The following is a 23,488-nucleotide window of genomic DNA, read 5'->3' as shown; positions in this document are numbered from 1 at the left end:
CTGAACAGAGCCTTTGGCAGGGACTGTTTTGTGGTGTTTTACAAAGCGTTGTTCATAAACAGCCCTGCTTGTTGATCGTTCTCCTATTTTTGATATTTTTTTTGTTTTGCGTTCCCCAAGCACCACACCCCCTTCCTCTTTTGAGGGTAAGCTCAGTGCAGCATCTTAATGCAATTATAGGTCCTTTGTTGATTAATGCAGATTTAATTGCAAGAGTAGTTTACATGCTTATATTTTAAGAGCCTCACGTAAGAGATTAATGAAAGGGTGAATAATGGTAAATACATTAAACAACATTATACAACCACATAAATATTAGTAATTGTTGCAACACTGGACATTTTAATGACCCACACATGTTGTAAATAGGTGGTTATGAACACTGCAACATTATCTCTGCTCTCCCATGCTCCTCTAAATGTTAAATAACCCCCTCAGCAAAACCTTTTCAGTAGAGGGGTTTTTATGAGTTAGAGTTTATTGTTGCAGTGCACCACTGTGCACAGAGATTGGGAAGCCTGACAGGGGTAAGGGTTTGCAGTCACTGTGGTTTGGTGGTGGCCACTGGGTTTTGTCCAAGTGAAGGACATACAAACATACTTCAATATACAAAATGCAGGGGACGGTACTCCAAACTGCCAGGTGAGGGTAGCTCTGTGTGGGATCTCTCTAACTAGTAGTCCTGATGAGATCATTCCTTGATATAGAAAATAGTTAAGGGTTAACTATATCAAAGATGGGGAATGGGAGGAAGAAAATTCTGTGATTTACTGATTAGAGATTATTTTCTACTAGGGAGGCAATGGTGTGAGGCTCCTGTGAGCTGCACGGGTCTGTTCACATCTTTTTAATGTCCTACAATCACCTTCTCATGTGTATGAAAGTACTTGGGACTGCATGAGGAGTTTCAGGTGGGTTTGAGGAATTTGGTTTGTGTTTCTGAGAACCACCCATCCAGGATGGCCCCCATCCATAGGGTAGAGTTTAGCTTAGATCATGATTTAAGGCACATTCATCTTTTAAGCTGGATAGGAAACCTGAGTGTTAACAGTTACAGCACATAGCACTGCAGGATTTTTGGATCTAGATTAAATGCTCAGGTGACACAAGAAATAGTGCATTAAGAAATGTAACCTTGGAAGCACATGTTTTTTCAATATTCTAAGGATCGTGCATTTTCCTAATTACAACCTGACTCTCTTCTCAGAGGTCTCCTGTTTTTACTGCTACGAGGCTTGCTCTTCTGCTAGACTCCATGCTCCACTGCTCTCTCATCTAACCTCCCCGTGGTCCATCTTCTCCCTTCAGTCGCATCAGTGGTAATGGAAGGAAAATCCCACTGTTCACTTGATTGCTGACACCACCCGCGGAAACTGCTACACGCCAAATGCCTTCTCATTTTGCAGCTAGTGTAATTCTGTCCCATCTGATTCCTCTTATGCATTGCCATTTGGTCAAGGCCTGTCTGATGAGTTGAGCTGAATACCTACAATGCTAATGAACTCCCATACATCAATGGTCAGTTATACCACTAAGTTAAAATTCTGATACAGATGTAGGTAATGTGATATAAAGAGATGTATGAGTACCTAAGTAGTAGTACTGCCACCAGGCTTTAAAGTAACATTCTGAAGGTCTTGAAATTTTTTATCCTGGATGAATAACAAAAATTTTTAAAGCCTAAATGTGTGTAATTGAGCACTGAACAATAATTGGAGAAGGATAATAATAGGAGTGTGGAAGATGTAGGTTTCTTGGGAAAGTAGAAGTACAAGAAACTGAAACAGAATGAGGGGTAAAACTAAAGGAAAAAACCCAACAACAACAGCAAAGTAAACTCCACCAAAGTGAAAATTTCTTCTAATGGGTTTTAACTGTGATGTATTATTTCACTTAAAACTATCCAACTGAAACTATGAAAAAAGAATACTATAAAGTGTTTGTCGGGTGTTAAGGATATGTTTTTACAGCTCTGGGCTGGAGTATGTTATAGGTAACGTCCATCTGTTTGCTCTATAGCATATTATTGAAAGACTATGAATAAGGCATTGATTTAAATGTTATAGTAGTTAAAATCCACAAAAATAGTAAAAACATTTTATAGTAGGTGAAAGACTAGAGCAAAGATGAAGGGAGCAGCCAATACATCAATAACTCAGAACCAGGCTTTAAAAAAACAGAAGAAATAAAAGGAAGGTGATACTGAGGGGCCCCTGCTGAGGATGCAGAACCTAAATCCAGCCTAAAACTTCTCCTAAACACAATCATAACAGGTATTTCTGTTAGCAAAACACACATAAAATGCAAAATGAAAAAAATAATTAATCAGTGCAAAATATTGACATTGGAAGTTAAACTTGAGAATATATTGTTCATCAGCATTTTGTTTTCCATTTTAATCATCCATATGGAAAGGTGGAAACCAATTGTGTGTGTGGGGGGGGGGATTGTCTCTAATGTTTATTTGTTGCAGAATCACTTTTGCTTTCACTCTTACTGTCTCAAGCTGTTCTCATCTTCTTTTCTTTCCATGCAAAACTACGTTTAGCAAGAAAAATTTGGAATATGGATGAGAAAAGGAAGCTGGAAAGCTGAAGGGCAAAAGACTGTTTAAATGCACTGTGTCCTTTTGCCTCCATTTGGCTTTTACCCTTGCAAACTATGGTGACAGTGAGACTAGCAGTCATTGCTTGTCCATGGGATCATCACATCATGCCTCACTGCCAGGAGAAGAATTAAAACTCTTGTCACGTGAGGTTTTTCAAAGAGACCTAGAAATGGAATGTTTAATATGGTTAGACCTAATTATGCAGTCAGTGGGGTTTTGGTTGGGTGAGGAAGGCAAGATCAGATATAGGATCATTCTTTCATGTCTGAAAAAGTTAAATGATGTCAAATTCAGCAATATAGGAAAAACGGATGACAGATTTGTGAATTAAGAAGGGAAGACAGTGTACAGGTCTTTCAAAAGCATTTGGTTTTGGCTCAGAATTATGCAACAGTGTGAAATGTAACTAATTTAGGAATTCCATCAGTTTATCTAGTCATAGTGTTTTCTAGTTGCATACAGCTGATGGTTTTCATAAGGATTTTAAGTCTCAATGTGGCTAGGTAGAACTGACACATATTAGGGACATAAGGAAATTACCTTCCCTTTTTCCGTCTCTTCTGCCTTTCCTCTGTTGTGGTTTGAAAAGTGGTAAGGGTGCATATGGAAGGCAGAGTGCAGCACTGTGTTGAATTACCCCAGTCTCCTAACTAGCTGATACTGTGCAGGGAAACTAGCCCTGCTTCTGCATCCAGGGACCATACCTAATTAGGCAGCTATATTTCTCCCTGTTTCAGAGCTTCTTTGTCCAGAGCTACATTTCTCAGAGATCAAGCTCAGCTAAACCATAGAGGCATATTCATAAGGGGCAGCATTAGGTCTCTCTTTCTGAACAAAGACTAAATAGCTCCTGACAAAGCAAGAAGCTTGAAAAGTTGCAGATATGCAGACATGATAGCACAACAAGCATCCTCCAGATTTTTGATAACAAGACACCAGAGGTTTTTTAATTCCCAATGTTTCCAATATGATATTTTTCTTTAAAACTCAAAAATATGTTCTCCTGAGAAGAGAACAAACACTTGGGGTGAGACTCTTCACAAACTTCTTTTTAATGAATAAATATATCTAATCCCTGTAGTGACTGTCCCAGTAGTTGGCCTCCCAAGGGCTTGAGTGGCATATGTCTCGCCTCCTACAGCAGGGACTGAAACTTTCTTTTAAGCCCATCACCAGCTGATCTTATCTCCTCAGCCATGGAGTCAGTCATCTGTTGGTTGGTGAAATACCTTAAACATGTTTATGGGGAAAAGCTGAAATCTGTCTTTTGTTTTAGTGTACTCACAGACTGTGAGCTTACTTGCAGTATAAGGCAGGAGGAATGAGTCCGGTGATTTTTTTTTTCCTGTTATTAAACTAGAAGGGCTTCTTCTGTGCATACGAGGAGACAGTTTCTGAATTTATTGCCAAAATTGTGCTTGTCTTTACCCAAAACCCCCAAAACAGAACTCTAAGGAAATTCAAATCACTTTAAGTGACTTTAAATCACTTAAATCTCTCTGAAATTCTATGAGAATTAAACATATATTTCCTTAAAGTCTTGATTGTAAATCCAGCTTTAAAAAATGGACTAATTATGTTTTTATGATAATTTAAAGAAATCAGCATTGCTGTCAGCTTTGGCAAGGAACACATGATTTCCGCTGGTCTAATTTTAATTTTGTTTCTTAAGTGAAACTTTAAAAAGTATGAAACAGCTTTATGCTCCTTTTAACAAGAATAATGTCATTACCTGCAATCAAGAGATTATGGCTTGTTGGCATTGCATGTGTACCATGTGTCTGAGGCATTTCTGGAGGCAAACAGAGTTTTTCAGGTGAGTGCAAGCTGAATGAAAAAGGTCATCTTCAGTAGGATTCAAATGTTTTTAAATCCCAAATCCACAAGACTCTACACTTGGATATAGAATATGTGAGTAGCTCTTGCTGGTGTTGCCTCAAACTGCCGGTAGTTTGCAGCTGAGCTACTCAGGTGTTTGCATTAAGTGCATCATTACTTTTGTGGTGGCATAATCAGTGACTGAAGATTTTTACTAAATGCATGAAATCATAAGCACTGTACTCCCTGAGAATGAATTTGGAAAGCTGCCTGGGTTATATATTGCTGAAGACTGAGGTAGTGGGGCAATAATTAATCAACTGCTAGAAAGCAGAGAAATTTCACATCTAAAAATGTTTTCAGTGATGTGCCAAGAAAAGGGAATGTTATTCATAGATTGTCATTGACATAGTCTCTGCTTAAAGGTGTTTAACTCATATGAGCTAGTTTGAGCACAGTAGAAATCTGTTCTGAATGCTTTATAGATACAAAAGGATGCTTTAGGTTTGTTTTCTGTTCTTTCCTCAAGACTGCAGATTTATGTTCTAACTTTTGATACTGTCATGCTCTTGCATCAAACTAATGCAGTTTATCTTCAAAACTAATTTTTTCTCTTTGATTTCTTTGAATAGCTTGATTCTAATTATATAACCTAGGAGCCTGAGTTTAATCTCTGTATCAACACATAGAATCTTCCCAGTTTATTGGAAGATTAGCTTTTGCTTGTTCTTTTTACTCTGAATGTATTAGTTTGTGACTTCTGGTTTGTGTACCTTAAACCCCTATTCAGTTCATTAGTTTAGCAGTGGAGGGAAGCAATACTATTCAAAGGGACCTGGACAGGCTGGAGAGGTGGGACCGTGCAAATCTCATGGAGTTCAACAAGGCCAAAGGCAAGGTCCTGCACATGGGTCAGGGCAATCCCAAGCACAAATCCAGGCTGGGTGATGAGTGGACTGAGAGCAGCCCTGCAGAGAAGGACTTGGGGGTATTAGTGGATGGAGAACTGACTGTGAGCCAGCAATGTGCACTCGCAGCCCAGAAAGCCAACCGAGTCCTGGGCTGCATCAAGTGTGGCCAGCAGGTCGAGGGAGGGGATTCTCCCCCTCTACTCTGCTCTCGTGAGACCCCACCTGCAGTGCTGTGTCCAGCTCTGGGGGCACCAACATCAGAAGGACACGGACTTGCTGAGTGGGTCCAGAGGAGGCCACGAAGATGCTCAGGGGTCTGGAGCACCTCCCCTGTGAGGACAGGCTGAGAGAGTTGGGGGTGTTCAGCCTGGAGAAGAGAAGGCTCTGGGGAGACCTTGTAGCGGCCTTCCAGTACTTCAAGGGGGCTACAGGAAAGATGGGGAGGGACTCTTGTTCAGGTGGTGTCGTGATAGGATAAGGGGTAATGGTTTTAAATTGTGAGAGGGTAGATTTAAATTAGATCTAAGGAGGAAATTCTTTCCTGTGAGGGTGGTGAGACACTGGCACAGGTTGCCCAGAGAAGCTGTGGCTACCCCCTCCCTGGAAGGGTTCAAGGCCAGGTTGGACGGGGCTTTGAGCAACCTGGTCTAGTGGAAGGTGTCCCTGCCCATGGCAGGTGGGGTGGGACTGGATGATCTTTAAGGTCCCTTCCAACCCAAACCATTCTATGATGATTAGGCTAAACAGAACAGGATGCCTAAGAAGTAAAATAAGGGAAAGCCTTCCTTTGAACAGTCGAGAGATCTTGTTATGCATAGCTATTATTTTATTTTCTTTCAGCTTGTACCTTTGTGGTTCTCTTATTTGTTCTATCCTACTTTTTCTGTCCTTATCTGCATTTTCCACTTCTCCCTTTTCCTTTCATTCTGCAAATAGATGTCTTGAGATTAATTTAAAATTATTTCCTTTGGTTCCCTTTAAAGCACATTCTTATCTTCCTCAATTATTAGATACATTAAAGTCTTTCAGACATCAACATTACCCCTTGATTAAATTACAGTCCTGAATTCAATTGGGTGTCATGTAGTCTTGGATAGATGTAAAGCAATATTAGTTTTATAATGCTACCTTATGTTTCACTTTGCTCTCCACTAAGCATTTTCTTTCATATAAGAAAGAGTTTTTCTTTAGTGCAAGTTGTCTTGCAAAATGTTTATGTATGTGGTGTTAAAAGAAGAGCAATAGAGACATAGTGCACACCTGTTCTTTTTCTTGTATGTTACCTTTAGACCTAACCTAGTGATGAATCTGCCGTATAATCATTCCTGAAGTACACACCAACCAAAGTGACTTCCCTCACCCTCCTGAAATGAATGGGTTATAGTTGTTATCCTTGAGCTTAGTGCTTGCAATCATGATAAAAAACTCCTCAGCTTTTTAATTGGTATTTAGTGCTGAAGCCAGATGCATGTGTTGCCATTGTACTGAAACCAGCAAAATAGACTAAGAATTATTTGAGTCCTACTTTTGTGAAAATTGCATAGATGTTCTAAACCAGATCTGTTTTATGAATGGGAAGTTCTTAAATTAACTGTAAAAATATTTGGAAAAAATTATCCTTCTTCTTGAAAACTCACTTCTACTGTTACTTCATTTTAGGTAACATTTAAAGCATCAAGATACTCTGTTTCACCAGACTTAAGATTTGTTCTTCTTGCATATGATGTTAAACAGGTAAGCCAACTATTCATAATCAAAGAGCCTCTAAATTAAAACTCTGAAATGCTTGTTGTTTTGATATTTTATTTGAGATTCCACATAAAAGAATATGATTCATATAGTTGATTTCTCTTCCCAAAACCTTCCGATGCAATGATGGTGAAGTGTGTATTTAAGTGTGTACAGAAAGGTTCTCAACTGAGGTAAATTGCCATGGCTCCTCTGAAGTGTCATGCTGGTTTTTGTAGTAGAAGTTTCATAACCCTTGAACTGTTCTGTTACTAGCTGATTATGTGAAAGCCTATAGTTTGCTATTCCTCCCATTTTAAATGGGAGTACATGTCATTTATGGACTATACTAAAAAAAAAATCTAGGCTGATTCATGTCATGGAAGTTTTATTGTTGGCTTCAGTAGTCTGAAACCTGATAGTCTGAAAGTCTCTTGTACTATATAATGCAGTGTATTCCTTGTTTCTCATAGTATTTAGAGATTTTTGTAGGCTATTATGTTGTCAAAAAGAGTTTCAGTCAATAATACCACATAGAGTTTTGTAAATGCAAACAAAATTGAAAATGGTTTTTCAGAATTTCCTCTGTGCATATTGGTGTTTGCATAAAAAAGTGCTATTAAAATACAAAATGTTTTTCATTACAGAATAGTTCTGGTTTGATAGACTCAGTGGTTTTTCAAGTAAGTTTGGGTAGTTTTGGGTGGTGTTTTTTTTTTTTTTAATTATTTTGTAAAAGTAAAATTTAAAAATATCTGTTAATACCTGTGACCTTAATATCAGAAGTCAATGTTTAGAAATGAGAAAAGATTACTATTGTTTATCATATTATACTACAATATGGTAGTTTACTTATTGTTTTGTGTTGGTAACTGATAATATGATAGCTGTGTGTTGTGGATTGCAATTCTTAGAACAGTAAAATATTCATTTCCAAGTCAGTATACAAATTTTTCTGGCCTTCTAGTGACAATGCTGTTTTGATTTGTATGCCTGAAGCTTTGATACTTATATCTGCAAACTGAAAAATGTGCTAAAAGCTGATCAGAAATATTCTAAAGGTGTTGATGTAAAGTTATTGGTTTACTTGATACTAGATCCAAATACGTTTTTCTTCTACCAGTTCTAGTGGATTCTGGATCAAGCTCTTTTTATGGTATGCATATATCAATAAACCAGAAAAGAACTGCTGTTGTTCAGTTCACTGTTTTTTATTGTGAAGGGTTCCAGTTTGATTTTTCTCTGAAAAATACTTGCTCCTTGCTGTTTCCCTTCTTGATTACTTCTTATTGTGTGAAAGAATTTAGTAATCCCTCATACTGTCTTAATTTCCTTATTTGATCTACTGAAATTTTCATTTTGGATGGGTTGGTTTGTTTGGGATTTTCTTAGGAATAGCATATCTAGCTGATAGAGAAAAATAAGGAAAACATGAATGTATGCATCACACTTTACTACATCTAAATGTAGTAACACCAGGGGTGAATCCCTGCCCCACAGTAAACATGGTCCATTGATGAGCAAATTGCTCTCAATAAATGCTGAATATATCACTTTGCAGTAGAACTCCCTTTCCATATTTCATTCTTGGTTTTGTTGCAAGAAGAAACTTTTTTGTCCTTTTATAGTCCAGTTCCTGGTAGTATCTAGAGGGATGAGCTTTTCAGCGTTTACATTTTGCATCTAGTTGTTTTCTTTGCTCAAGTATATTGACAAGAAGTAATTAAAATGAGAAGTGAACAGGGTTTGGCAAGCAGTTTATGGCTGGTAGTCATGGATGAGGCTTGTGATGCTTACTCTTGAGTGCTCCAGCTGGGCTCATGGCTTTCAAACCACAAGCATACTGTGATTGTTACATCCCCTAGAAGTGGTGGTGATGGTGCTAAAATTGGTTAATAGCTGTTTGTTGTCAGTCAGATGTAAATAATAATAATGCCATTGAAGTCTGTTACCTCCTGAGAATTACCTGTTGCTTAGGGTGGAATGGAAAATAACCAAAAAGAGTGTAAGCCAATTCTCTCAGAAGTTACAAAAACCATTGTTGTGAACATGTGGTAAAAAGCCTTTTTTCCTCCAAATATTCTGATACTGGGATATTTGTTAGGCTGGAGAGGCACTTCTGTTTTCTCAAAATCTGCTGGGGAAAAGATATGCAATGTATTGGAAAGCCTCTTTATTTGTGCATAAGTAATGCTTCCAAATAACGTGATGGGTTAAGTTAGTGTTCATTCTTCTTTTTTCTGTCAGAGCCAGACTTACTGGGTCTGGATGAGAGGAAATCCACCTGTCTACCTTATTTCTTCCCCCAGCTGTTAACTATAAATTATTAAATTTATTGCCTGTAAAATTAAAATTAATATTAAATGGCATAACTTAATTGGAGATTTTCAAATTACTTTCAGTAGCATCAGGCCAGATTCTTTCTTCATATCTCACATGGTTGAGTCTTTAACAATACCCAGTTCAAGGAACTGTAGGTAACTTATTGTAAACATCTAGTTGATCTCACAATCTGCTGTAAATTGCCACAGACCCCTGGATTTTACTGCCTATCTTTGACCCTTATTTTTTCTTCTTTGTTAAGATTTAGGTGTATAATTGCACTATCATGTATTTGATGGGATTTCTGGTTTTGCAGACTGTCAAGACTTTGGGGTTTTAAAATTATAATGGTTGTTTACATACATTAATCTGGGTTCTTTGTAACATACAGTAATACAGCTGGAACAGATTTATTAATCAACAGTTTTATAAATAAGCTAGAGTGTTTCAGCTGAACAGATTGGAGAAAAATAGAGACAAATGTTTCTTCAAGACATTTTGTCATGCAACTGTAATTAGAAACAAGGTTATTTTGATGTTTGGATTAAAAATAAATGTTGAGTTAAATTAAATAGTTGAATATTTATTTTACTGTTGTCAGCATTTTCTTTAATCTATTTTATGCTTGGAATGGCAAACTTTAATTAAATTTGCAATTGTTTCAGCACAATTAAGAATGTCCTCTATGCATAACGGGACATAAATCTGCATGAAAATAAGCCATCTTTGAATACAAAAGTAATAATTGAATGAATCATTTAAATCATGCTTAATAGAAGGAACAAAACCATTTCATGTAGCATAGCAGCTGTTTTGATATAGCTCTATAAAATTCATATGCAAGAAAATTCCTTTGCTAAGGAATTCAGTGTGTTGTAAATTGATTTCTGGACATCAGACTCCATCTATATCATAGCAGGTCACAGAATGTAAGCCAATATTACCAGTGTAAGCACTGTGGCTGTCTGGCTTTTTCTTTTTTAACAGAAGGCTGTGGCAATTTTAGAGGTACTTTCTGTGTGTTCTTTGCTGCAGTACTCCATAGTTCTCCACACTTCTGAAATGCTTTCATCAATTCTCCAAGTTTTTTGACTTTGGCAAAACTTGTGTGGATCGACTATGTGTAGTTCAGACTGACTTTCTGTCACTCACTGTAATTTGGTTGGCATCACTGGAAGAAGCTCGTTTTGCAAGGCAGCAGATCAGTAAGTAGGAACTAATTTGAGAAATGAACACATACATTCTTGCTGAATGTCCTGCCATCCTGATTCTTCTGGGACAGTGTGAACACAGCAGCAGGGAAACCATTGTACATATTGTATGCAGAGAAGGGACAGTTTTGCAGTGCTATATCTTTTTGATTTTCCTTTGAAGATTGTCAAGGTATGAGCAAAGAATGCGATGCTCTGAGAGCAGAGCATCTAAGCCAGTTGAAATTTCCAGAGAAAAGGTTATTTCATCATTGCTTTTAATAAATACTGTGTTAAAATGACATTTAAAATTTTTCTCACTCTGCTGGTGGTGGTGTTCCATAGTGACCACCAGTGATTTATAGTTTTGATTAGAAAATGGAAATCTGACACTCTGTTCTTGCATTAATGATAAAGAATGGGGCAGTAAATTCGCAATTTGAAGTGCAGTGAGCATGAGGTCCTAAGAAATTCTTTTACCATTAGGGAACTTCGGTGTCCCTCAGCAGAAGGTTATACCTTGTGAGTTGTCCCTTGAGTCCATGTGAAATGAAAATAAGGTTTATTCTGGATATTAATGGGTTTTTTGTTCAGACATCATAAGCATGTTCTCCCCATGCTCTTGCTAGAACATAATATGCCACAGAAGAGCAAGTGAAGCAGTAAATGAGATCAGTTCCTCTTTTTCTTTGTAAGTCCCCTTGTTTTTTGATTTAATAATCCCTTCCTTGTGACTTTTTTTTTCCTACAAACTGTCCTTTCCTTCTCCCTGCTTTCAAATCCCTTTTGAATACCAACTTCCAATAATTTTTACTACGTATTCTCTTTACTATTACTAATGCATCATTTTCTGCTTTCAATGCAAAATGCGGGGTTTTTTTTAGCTTTTGGTTCAGAGATGTGCTTAAAAAACAGATTAAAGTTCAGCTCTAGTTTAGAAGCATAAGCATTTATACACTCTGTAAAAAAGGAAATGTTTTCCTGAATTAGGGCTTCAAACTATAATCATTTTAGCTAGAGAATTTTAATAAAACAATGTATTCAGCTTAAAGCACCATGAAAATAGCTTTTAATAATTCTTATGGTAAGATCAGGATGAAGAATAATCCAATCCTCTTCAGAAAGGTAGGAGAAGAATCATTTTACACCTAAACATCAGTCATTCAGTAAGAATGAAAAATATTTCAAAAGTATTTCTGAATCTTTGTAGTTTAATATATTAAAGACAAGAGTCCAACACAGTGCTTGAAGCGGAGAAAACCCCAAGAGAAATAAGTTATTTATCTGCTGTGTGCTGATGCCTGTCATCCCTTTGCTGCTATACTTATCTATTTTTAGAGGATAATGATAGGGAATACTGACCACAGTCTACAGTGAATGGAGGGCAAACGGCAATAAGTGACATGTTCATCAAGCTTTTAGAGATTGCCTCTGATACTAGCTTACTTGAGTGCACTGAAAGGATCTTCAGGTGTTTGGAGATTAGAAGAATCCTTGAGGGGAAAAATTCAATGAAGTCTTAAATTATGATTATCTGTTCTGCATTAGGAGATTATCTTTCTACCAATTAGATGGAAAATAATGTTCAATTGTCAGTAATCTTTTTGGTCAGTGAAATTAATTATTGGATTTTTTTCTGCAAAAATTGAATGATAAAGAAATTACCTTGCATTATGTCTTATTTTTTATCAAGACACCATTTGATGTTAACATGTGCAGGTGTTTTCAACAAGATAGTTTACACAGTGCTTATGAAAATCTGACTTTGGTACTCCAGATAATGCTCTTCAGCTAATGGTTGGAAATATACATAACAAAGATGAAATGAAATCTGTCTTCTAACACATGGAAACAGTGTTTTCTCAACAAGATTATTATTCAGTACAAAAGAATAACAAAAGACTTCTTAAACCAGCAGTGATCTGGACAACAATAGCACTGTAGCACTATGAAGTAAAGATCTGAGATAAAATTCATACTATCAGCTTTTTCCTCCAGAAATGCATGGTTCTTTAGACAGACCTGTTTTTCATATGCATTTCCTTAGGTCCTCAGGGTGATCTTTCATCTTTCATTTGTTCATTTTGAGATGAGTCCAGAAGCAAATCATGCATGTGCACACTCCTGAACTTAGGAGATCATAAAGTCTGATCCAGACATGACTTTCCCATTCTTCTTTCTCTCTCATCAAGAACATGAAAGACCAGTTTTGGTCAGCTTTAGGGCAGTGAGAAAAAAAATAAGGGAATTTTAAATGAGATTCACCCCCAAAATTTGAAGTTATTTCTTGCAAATATTTTTGTGATATATTTTATTTCTCTCTTAGATATGACAGGTTTAGGTCCTTAGAAGGTCAGATATTGAGCTATTCATGGAAGTGGGCTGCTCAAATCTTCCCCTTTTAAAGGCTGATGTTTTGCTCTGAGTTGACATTTTAGCTGGATAGATTAAAATTTGTTAACATAATAGCTAGGCTATAGGTGATCTTGGCATACTACTCATCTATTACATAGATCTGACTTTATTTTATATAGCTCCACAGATAGGCAAGGCATTTTAAAGATATAAAAAGGCAAGGTCTTTGCCTGAAGAGGTGATGTCCTTTGTAGTAATATGTGATTAAAGGAATTTGGTGACACTATGTGCTATCATGAATTACCCCATAGGAGTGAGTATTCATATGAATATGTAGTGTCCTACTTCTGTCTAGGGTTTTGTCTAAATTATGTGGCAACACATAATAACCACCAGTCCCCATAAACAGAAGATGGGGAAAACAGAAAGGATGTATTTTATGTGGAGAATCATGGCCATTGATGTTTGTTTAGTATTTCTAATAAATAGCCTTCTAACACTTCATCCATGTTGAATTGCAGTGCTGTAAGTACTTGAATTCAATTCATCAGACAGTATACGAGCTGATTACTTATTAGAAGCAGCAGAGTTATACCTGGAGTATCTGGATATCTATTGCATTCTTTTGTCTTTATATATGCATTATTATATTTACATTATTGGTGTATTTGTGATGGGATGATGGAACCGCTCTCTGCCAGGGCTTTACTATGATCACATGCAGAACAGCAGGTGAACCGTCAAAATTTCTTCTTTTTAAAAAATTCTGAACTAAAAAGGTAGGGGAACCAATGTACTATTTCGATGCTTCCACTGTTTTTTTGAATCTAATATGGAAGCTGTCATGTCACATACACATCCATATGCATCCTTTTACCTATTTTTCAGAAAGGTTTTTTTAATTTCTTCTAGAAAGTGCTTAATTTCCTCAGCTGACATGTTGATTCATGTATGTAGGTTCAGCCTTGTATAACAGTTGAAAAAAAAATAGATCAAACTCCACTTTTCATAGGAAACCACATGAGACATGCTTTTCAAAAACTTACGGGATCTCTCTGTTCCATTCATATTTACAGGATTGCTGTTCAACCTCAAGTTTTATAAGTAAACAAAATAAATAATTCTCATTAAGATAGAAGATGACTCTTTTTTTCTCATTCAGAATTGCCAGAGTTGAAAAATCAGAATTTGTGTTTTCAACTTCTTGTTCAAAGACAGTATTGAAAAAAGAACACGATGCTTTGCTATTGTTCAGTAAAAATGGATTCTAGGGCATTTAACTTTTCAGACAAAATGTTTATTGACAGAAAAAGTATTTATTTTCAATAATATTGCCATTCTTATCAAATATGAATACTGTTATTTCAGGAAGACTTAGGTAGTGCCCAGCTGAGTTTCCATGATCCAGCAGTTTAGAAACTCAGTCTTAACATAACTGATTTTGATGTGGTCGTATTCCTACATCATATAATTACCCACAGGGACTGGAATCCCTGTGTGCTAATGCTGTATAAATAGGCAATATTACACTACTTATGTCAGCAGTTCCCTTAATCTAGGTACAATTTATTTTATACAGCATAAGTTCTAGATTCTGCTGTGAAACTGCCAATCCTATCACATCCTTCCTATTTCTCTTCTGTGCATTGATAATATGCAGAAATGTCCACATGGTAAGTGAAGGGTTTGTCCATTGCAACCCATAGACAAAAAAACACTGGTTTAAAAGGTGGGTTTTTTTCTCTTTCTACAATCTGTTGTGTGTACTAATGGTGTTAGCAGAAATAGTGTACAATTGTAAGCTAGTTTTACAATTGTATAGTGATATTTTTATCACACGTCTGTGAGAACAAGTCTTTCTCAGCAATGCTGAATGGAAAATAAGGGTGGGTTGGTTGGTTGGTTTGTTTTTACATAAAAAACCCCAAGGACAGCCTGAATAAATACCAGGGCAAGGACTGTTAGGAGTCCTAATTGGAGACTGTATTAGTAGCTGTTAGAAGCTAGAAAATCTGAACAGAGCTTTAATTTGGATTAACATCTGCCAGAGTTCACCACAAGCAACTACAGTCAACTGATAACACCCATCTGTTTTTAAAAATTCTTTGTTCCATGCTCCCAAAAGATAATTTCCTTCCTTGCTACCAAAAGAATATGGACTAAAAGAATATTTTACACATCTCTCAGTTTGACGGGTTTTACCCTGAGCATGAATCATTGTTAGTTCAACTGCTACACTTATTGATTTCTCTAATACAAGAGCTGGCTCACGTCTTCAAATACAGTGAATAAATGACTTCTGAGGAGCAAAATCACTTCATGGATCTGACTGACCCATTATGTTAAAACATTTTACTGAAAATGCCATGTATGGTTTTTATGATGTAGGTATCAGCATGTTCCATAATGAGTCATTTCAGATCTAACTTAAAGACATACTCTTTCTATATGTACGGAAAATAAACAAGATTGAATTACTTAAAGAGTAGGCCTCTTAACAAATGCCTACTGTCCAGTTCATGTGTTCAATACACTTAGAAAATCCATTTTAAACAATAGGGTTTTTTTGCTTTTATTTCATTTTTCATAATATCCTCTATCTAAAATTCAATAATAATGTATCTTACTGAGAAACGTGGTATGCATTATAGCTTTCTCATTAAACTTTTAAATAAGATACCATTAGTATTGATAAATGTAATCCCAAATGGTCACTTAATCTTAAAATAGTCATTGATCACACATTCAGAATATTAGTCTTGCATTCAAACTAGTATATGTTGTTAGTGGTCATGAATTTTATACCAAAAGGAATTAACATCTTTCTTTGGCTGCAGTGTTAGAAATTAGAGTTACAAACTAGGGGTGAATTAGTGAGTTTCATTTTTTTTTTCTAAATGCAACATTTGATAAAAAAATCATTTTCAGATACATTTGATATATGAAATAGAATACTTAAGCATAGTCTAGAAGCCCAAAGTTTTGACATATTTTGCCTTTGACTGTTAGAAATAATTTTAAAAATAGAAATTAAGAGGCATTCCACAATATTGATTGATTTGCTAGCATGTGGTTGAAGTCACATTAATAGCAGAATAGCTATTTCTTTAGAAAAGCTAAACCAAATCTCTGTGTAGAGGAGCCGTTGTTTTTCACATTTTAAATGTATATGAGGATGTATTTAAATATACATATATAAAAATAAATGCATATATTTAAATATAGGTTGAAATATTTATTTTAAAATAACCTAGAATTTATATAACAATATGGACAAAGTAGAAGCATATAGAAAAGAAATAAGTTAATACTTTTCTAGTTTTCTGTGTGTTGTCATAGATCTTTTGACAGAAGTGTGTCAGTGATGCTATCTTGAAATCAAACCCCCCAAACATCATATGCTTATCTTATTTCATTTGTTAAATGCAATCAGGCATAATTAAACTTTGTCCGGAGAGGCTGTGCACTTTCAGGACCCAGCTGGACCAAGCCCTGGGCCGCCTGGTCTGGATTCAGTGTTGATTCTGCATTGTGCAGGAAGTTAGACTGACTTCCTAAGATACTTTCAATCTGCGTGAGTCTGTGAGTCAGTATTATCATGTCATCAGTATTCCCCCTTGAGATAAAGTTCCCTGAGATTTAAAAAATAACCAAAACCAAAAACCCTTTATTTTTTTGGAACAGTTCCCAAGAAAGAAAACAAATGTCAAATGTCTGCCCCAATGTCCAGTTTCATAAAGTGCCAAATAATACATAAATATTCCTTAAACCATTTATTCATCCTTTTCTTTTATGTTCACTTAGATTCTTAATCTCCAAATGTTTCTATACCTTTGTGTATATGAGAAATCTCATCCTGTGCCTCTCCAGATAAATGAATGGATACAATTCTCACCGCAGCAGTCAGATTTGGTTGGAAGAAGTTCTGAAATGTTTGTGCTCTGCAAAATAAGGAAAATCAGATGAAGGAGAAACCTAAGCTCTGACTGAAGCTTCACAATTACTTCTTATTATGATTAAATAGTCAAACAGGCTGGCCAGATCTGGAAACCAATTATTCTAAAATGTGAGAGGGGAAAAAAATAAATCTGCTTTTTCAGTTATTCTGCATAATTCTGTCTCTATCAGTGGTGCACATTGAATAATAATTAAATTTTGCTTAAAATAGACAAGTTGGAAAAAAGAGTTACTTAAAACATAAAAAATCACAGCAGCAAAGACTTGCAACTGCTTTTTAATTCAAAATTTCAAGTTCCTTGACAGAAAAATCTAATGCACAAACTAAAAGTGCAACTGTAACATTCTTAATCAAGAAATGTTTTTAGTCTTGAAGGAAGACTTTTTGTATTGTGCATTCACTCAAATTGCTTGATATGCAAAAGGGGGGTCTTGGCTTTTTTTGGCTTGTTTTCATAAGTAGAATAAAACCAAGCAGCTTGAAATCTTACAATTCCAGCACCTATTTGGAACAAATTAGTCACTCCAAAGGCAAGTTCAAGTATCAGTACCTGTGGTAAGGACAACCCGTAGCAATGGCAAATGGTCCAGAACATGAGCAAACATGTTTAAAAGCTGTCCCATAGAGAATATTTGCCGATCTCAAATGCCTATACAAAAATGGTCATGAAACTGGAGGGTGTTTTGTGCCACAGAAGTTCCAAAGCTGCTCGTCACATTTTGGAGAACCAGTGCAAACACATCAGAATTTAATTTGCTTCCACAGTCTTTCATTTTCACTGTGCAGGCAATATCATTAACTTTATATTTAAGTATCAACCTTTATCTAGCAGGCACCTAAAGTGCTTATCACTTCTGAACTTGATGAAAATGCCATTAAAGTCAGTGGAACTTTTTCTGTTGACTTTAAAATGGGCTTTTGGATCAGCTTTTGTCTACCTATCACACAAATGTAATAAAAGTCATCTTTGTAGTGTGACAGCATCAGCCAGGTGGACAGAGAGTAAGGCACAGTGTGCTGCTAGGATTTTCCGCAGGAACTTGTAGAGGATAGATCTATCAATGTTTCCAGAGGCTCATCTGTGCTGTAAGTCAGCCTTTAGGTCTGTAGGTTGTTTGCACCTGTGTGAACATTAGTGATCTTGCTTCCCATGGTGTTCCCTCTCTTTAGGGACAGCCGTGACAGAGACTTTTGACAGCTCAGTATCATCATTGTTATTTTCTGTAGCGTTTTGGGTGCAATTCACTTGGCCCTGATGCACTGCCAGCTTGCAGTGGTTCTAATTGCTGTTTTCAGTGTCATTATCCTAAAGATATTTTAAAACTACATTTTCCTCCAGTGGAAATCTTCCTGAATGTGACCTTCAGCTGGTTCTTGTGGATGCTGAGACAAGAATTGACTCAAGTTCTTATCACTGTCAACTTCATCTGTCCATGTTTTCTTTTAAGACCCTTCCTTCATTGTGCTGACATGTATGTGAACCTGCTGTGTTTAATGTGTTTAAGAGGCTGCATAGGGCAGTGAGAGTGAATTTATTCTTCTCCCTCATGGGAAGTTGGGGTTGGACTGGTACTGCTCCTACTCACATCAGCTGTTTTCTCTTTGGGATTTTTGATCAAGGAGTAATTAGAAGATGATCAGGGCCTTTGCATCTCTCCCTGGTCTTCCCCTGCCACGCTGCCCAGACTCACAGAGTAGAGAAAATAAGTAACCGATGCTGTGTGCTAAGCGCATCTGAATCTCAGCATTTCCTATGGTAATTCCTTGTCTCTGTACTGTCCCCTGAGGATGGCTGTGTCTGAAACTGTGATCTAACAAGTTCTGCTCGACATCTTGAACTCACATTAAAGTTTTGTTGGAGCATTTAGGACCTTATATAGTTAATTCCTGCAAAAATTCACCTTTTTCTAAACTTAGCTTGGAGGAGGAAGTAGGAAGAGACTACACCTATTATTAGACCAGCTGAGGAAGGGTTTGCATGTGGAAAAACTGTTCTTGTTTTCATGCTGTATCAGTTAGTAACATGAGCTGCTATATACCTTGATTGTTCATTTGTTTATACATTTAGATAATTTGCAGCTGCAATGGACCTACTCACTCTAGTCCTCACTGCTATCATGTAGTCCTCATGTGTTCTAAAGATGCATCTGTTTTTTTTAGTTTCCTTTAACCCTTTGATTTTCATTCCTCAGTAAAATATAGAAGATCAAGCTGGCAGAAGTAACTTTGTGTCTTTCTAGTACATGATGCCAGTGCTACTTTATTTTTGTCTCAGATGTCTTCTTGAGTCAGAAACACTAACAGTAATGGAAGTTTTGGTTCAGCGCTATAATGAAGATCTTAAAGGACATGGTGTTAAATGTGCTTTTAGCTCATCAAAATGTCCTTGAAGTTAAGGGCAGATTATTGGTACTGATATATCCTTTTTTTGGAGGCTTCTTCCAGGTAGTGGATTGCGTAAATAGTTAAATTTACTATATAGGCCTTTACACTTCCTTGTGAGGTTTATATTTGTCATGTAATTATGTCTGTGAATATCAGTCAAAACTGAAGAGTCTTTTCGTGAAAAAATGTTGTGGTATCTTAACCTGGCATCGTACCAGGAAGGCTCAGGTTACCATAATGGCTGAAGAAATTACTTGAAATAGTGTAAATATAGCAGTAAATTCATGTGGTACTTACCATTCTAGTAGGGAGCATATGGCTATTTCTTTGTTAATTTTCTTGTGAAAGATCATAACTTAAATGATCTTGCATCTTTGAAGTTAAATAAGACTTTTGTTTGAGAACAAAGTAAGGCTAAGTTTGAGAACTTAGATTTCTCTTATTCTTGAGGTAATATTTTTTTTTTTTTTTTTTCCCCATGGACCTCAGTCTCAACCCACGTATAATCCCATAATGCTGTACGTGAGGTTCTGGAGTCTAAGTGATGTGAAATAAAGATGTTACTCTGATCATGGAAATACTGTGTATGGTAGCTTTCATTCAGGATCCCCAGGTGACATGAAAGCATTCATGAGTCACTCGAGAGGTATCTCAAGAGTCCTACAAAAATGTTTTTAAATTTGCATATATTATATATTTATATACTTTTAAAATATATTTTAAATTATACCGGAAAGTTGTTCTCTATAGCAATATATTCCTATTTTATTTAAAAATTTTGAATATTAAAACCTCAGTTGGATGCTTTCAGGAAAAAACTTCTGGGGTATTTCATGATGTACTATTAGGCCTAATTATTCAGTTTGTTAAAAGATTAGGAACGTTTGGTGTGGATGGTTGGTAAGACTTCTACATAGGAAGCATAGAATCAATCAAGCTAATATATATACACACATAAAATAAAAATATAACTATTAAATGTGAAGTTTGGTTTGCAACACCTTGAGACATAAAAATCAGTCCTCCTCAAAGGGGCAGACTATCAAGTTGAGAAAGGAAACTTTTATGTTAACAGTATTTCTCATCAGTGGAATTTCACTGTGACTCTCAGCTGTGGTATTCATTACAGCAGCCATCTGCTTTGGCAGTGCCATAATTTCTTTTTTCAGCATCTCAGATGAAATTAAAATCATCATACAGTGAACACTGCTAGGAAACTAAAAACATCTAAATATAAGCTTGGTATTAAAGTTGTTATAGCCCATTGCAATTTATGTTCTATTTGTATAGTATTCCACAAATAGAAGAACAACATTAACTGTTTTGAATATTCAGGGAAAGGCTATCTATTTGGGTGGTTTTGCTTATGTTAGGGTTTCCAGTAATTTTTGCAATCTTACAGTGAAATAGGAGTTTAGAACTTGTAAATGTGACAAGCAAATGAATGGGGAGAAACACAGAATCAGCCAGGGTCACAGTGAGGAACAGATTGCTCTTCTCTCTCACTCTCTTCCCTATTACTTATATCCAATGATATGTATTTTTAACTGTTCTTTTTACTATATATGTTGATAGTCTTAAGCTTCCAGGTATTTGCATTTATCCTAGTAATTTGTTGTTATGTTCTGCCAGGGAGCATTCCCAAATTCTTGCTGTGTTTTCTGTGTATGCTTCCATAATCAGGACCTTTAAATACCAAGCTATCTGAGAAACCTCACCCCTCCTTCTTTTTATCCTTTTCCACTTCTCTGGCTTTTCTCTTCTTCCCTCTCCTTCCTCTATCTTGTTTAGTGTTCATGAGAATTTAACTTTCTGTTTCTTAATCCCATCCCCTCCCAGATATAATTATGCACTCTCTTACTCCCTTCATTTTACTTTTTTCTGTCTTTCCCTATGAGAGAAGGTTCCCTTTTCAAATATATTTCTTGATCTCAAAAAATCCTCACTTAATCCGTACTCTGTCTACTTTATTATTTTACCTCTTCTCACAATTAGTAATATCTACTTTCCTTATTACTTGTCTTATATTTGATAGTTTTATAGATAAATCAGTCATAACAACCTGAGGAAACGTGAGGTATGTTCCAGCAAAAAATGGGAATTCAGAGCACGTGGTCTCTCAGCAATTTCTTTTGATTTGGCTACACTGTGAGACTAGAACATGCTTAGGAAGTGATTAAATATGAGAAGATACCCGATACCAGAACTTCTTTGCTTGTTTTGCTGGCTGTGTCTCAGGCTCAGAGGTGTTATATGGCCAAGGCTGGATATATCCTCTGATGAACTGGGCAGATGGCTTTGTTCATACCAAATGCAGCTAGATGGCATGAACTAGAAGGGTAGCCTGGTTCATTCAAATTCCTGTACAGTGCTTGTCATTGGGATGGTTTATCAAAAAAGTCTGAGACTACAAAAAGTTCCCATGTATAGAAATGAGTTAAAATAATATGCAGAGTAAAAAATGAATACAGTAGATGACAAATGCTGGCAGCTAAATTTAGTCCTCATTTCCACTCTTTTATATCTGATAAAGTACTCCAAATGGATAATTATTACCAGTAGTGGATAGCATATCTATCAATCTGTACATTTACTTATCTTAAATAATGGAAATGAAAGTCAATTCATGAGCTATATCTCTTTCAGAAATGTTTGAAACCTTTTTTTTTTTTTTTAACCTTGAGATGATACATATGGTAGTATATTAAATTAGCATAAAATGTTACGATCATTGAGAGTAATATATGGTCATGTGTTCTCTTACAATGCATCAAGAATAATGAGTGCTAATTGTTTCAGGACATTGATTAAAGAGCTATTGAGTAAATTGGAGATGTAGTTTACTACACAAATGGCATATCAAGTTTCATCTCTGTAGTACTTGCTACTTCACTACTCTAAACAGAAAGTATTTCATGAAAGTATGGCTGGACATATATGTAGCACTTTATGTAGTTATTCAGTCAAACTGTGGAGAAAACCCTTTGGACAGAGGGGTTGTTTAAAGGGATTACTCTAACATCTCTGGAAGAGTTGTCTATGGATGATTTTAGTGAAAGTAGATCTTTAGATATCATGTCTTTAATTGCAGAGGATCGTGGAGAGCATATACTAGTCAAAGAAAGCCTGTTCATACCGTACTGAACAGAATTCATTAAGCTTGCCTAGTTGGTGTTAGACATTACCACCAAGATGAGGCTAAAATAAAGGAAACCTCTTGAAAATGACAGACTAATCCTTCGTATGTTTTAAAAGAGTTCAGAAATAATTACTTTGTTGTTAGCTGAGGAAAATACATAGAACAAACTGTACATGAATAGATTCTCAGAGATTGGTGTTTCTGACATGTTTCTCATTTATTTACATAATAATTTTTTCTGTGTTATCCCTACAAGGTATAAATATCAATATGCCAAAGGAAAAATATAATTCACTGAGAAACTTTCATTTTGGAAGTGTCATCACATGTTAGAAAACGATATCCTCAACCATGTAAATTTTTGGAATAAAATGATTTGTTAGCTAGCTTTATGCGTACATAAGAACACCACAGTTGTCTTGAATAACATTTCCCTTGCGTTGTTTTTGACCAACATATTAAATTACAGCACTATATTAGAGGGGGTTTGCTCTAACAACAATCATGGAAAAAGGAGAAATCACTCTTTATCCATACTTACTTGAAAATTACATGAAAGTTATCTTAAGAAAGGTGGGAAAGGATGGATTACCCTAAACCCTTTGCACATGTCTGCACTAAATCAATATGGTATGGAGATCTGCAAGTCAGTTGATGTGGCCTTGCACAGCAGGGTGCAGAAGTAGTAGTCAAGATCCTGAAAGAAAGGGATAGTTGTGTCAGTGTGTCTTTCTCCTGACAGTCTCCACTGGATGTTTCTTCATGACTTTTTTTTAAATTCTCTGAGCAATTTTGTTTACCTTTGCTCAAGATGTGTAAGGGAAGACACTGAAAAGATCCAGGGAGATTGATGTGCTATGTCATAAGAGGAGCAAAAAATGCTCGGGTATTTTTATAAAAGGGTGGGGTAAGAAAGTGCTTTATATGCTGAAAGACAGTGATGCCATGAGAACAAATAAATGAATGTAAAATACAAAGTAGGAGAATAATTAAAAAATGTTAACCTCCAGGAGCAGTGGGATCTTGGGCTAATCTTCCAATAGTCGAGCAGAGGCAACAGCCTACTCAGTTTGA

The 23,488-nt window shown here is 36.1% G+C and overlaps 1 protein-coding gene across 2 annotated transcripts in view; it reads left to right on the top strand.

The window, feature by feature from the left end:
* The window catches only part of DPP10 (dipeptidyl peptidase like 10), a 555,621-nt gene that overhangs the window by 403,896 nt on the left and 128,237 nt on the right, over positions 1-23,488 (top strand). For both annotated transcript variants that reach the window (XM_074873697.1, XM_074873696.1), the window contains exon 5: positions 6,997-7,071. In XM_074873697.1, the coding sequence (XP_074729798.1) occupies positions 6,997-7,071 (75 nt within the window). The remainder of the gene's footprint in view (positions 1-6,996; positions 7,072-23,488) is intronic.

Source organism: Strix uralensis, chromosome 6 (assembly GCF_047716275.1).
Source record: "Strix uralensis isolate ZFMK-TIS-50842 chromosome 6, bStrUra1, whole genome shotgun sequence".
In the NCBI taxonomy this organism is placed as follows: domain Eukaryota; kingdom Metazoa; phylum Chordata; class Aves; order Strigiformes; family Strigidae; genus Strix; species Strix uralensis.
The sequence above is the reverse complement of the archived record's forward strand: the minus strand, read 5'-3'. Positions and strand labels throughout refer to the sequence as shown.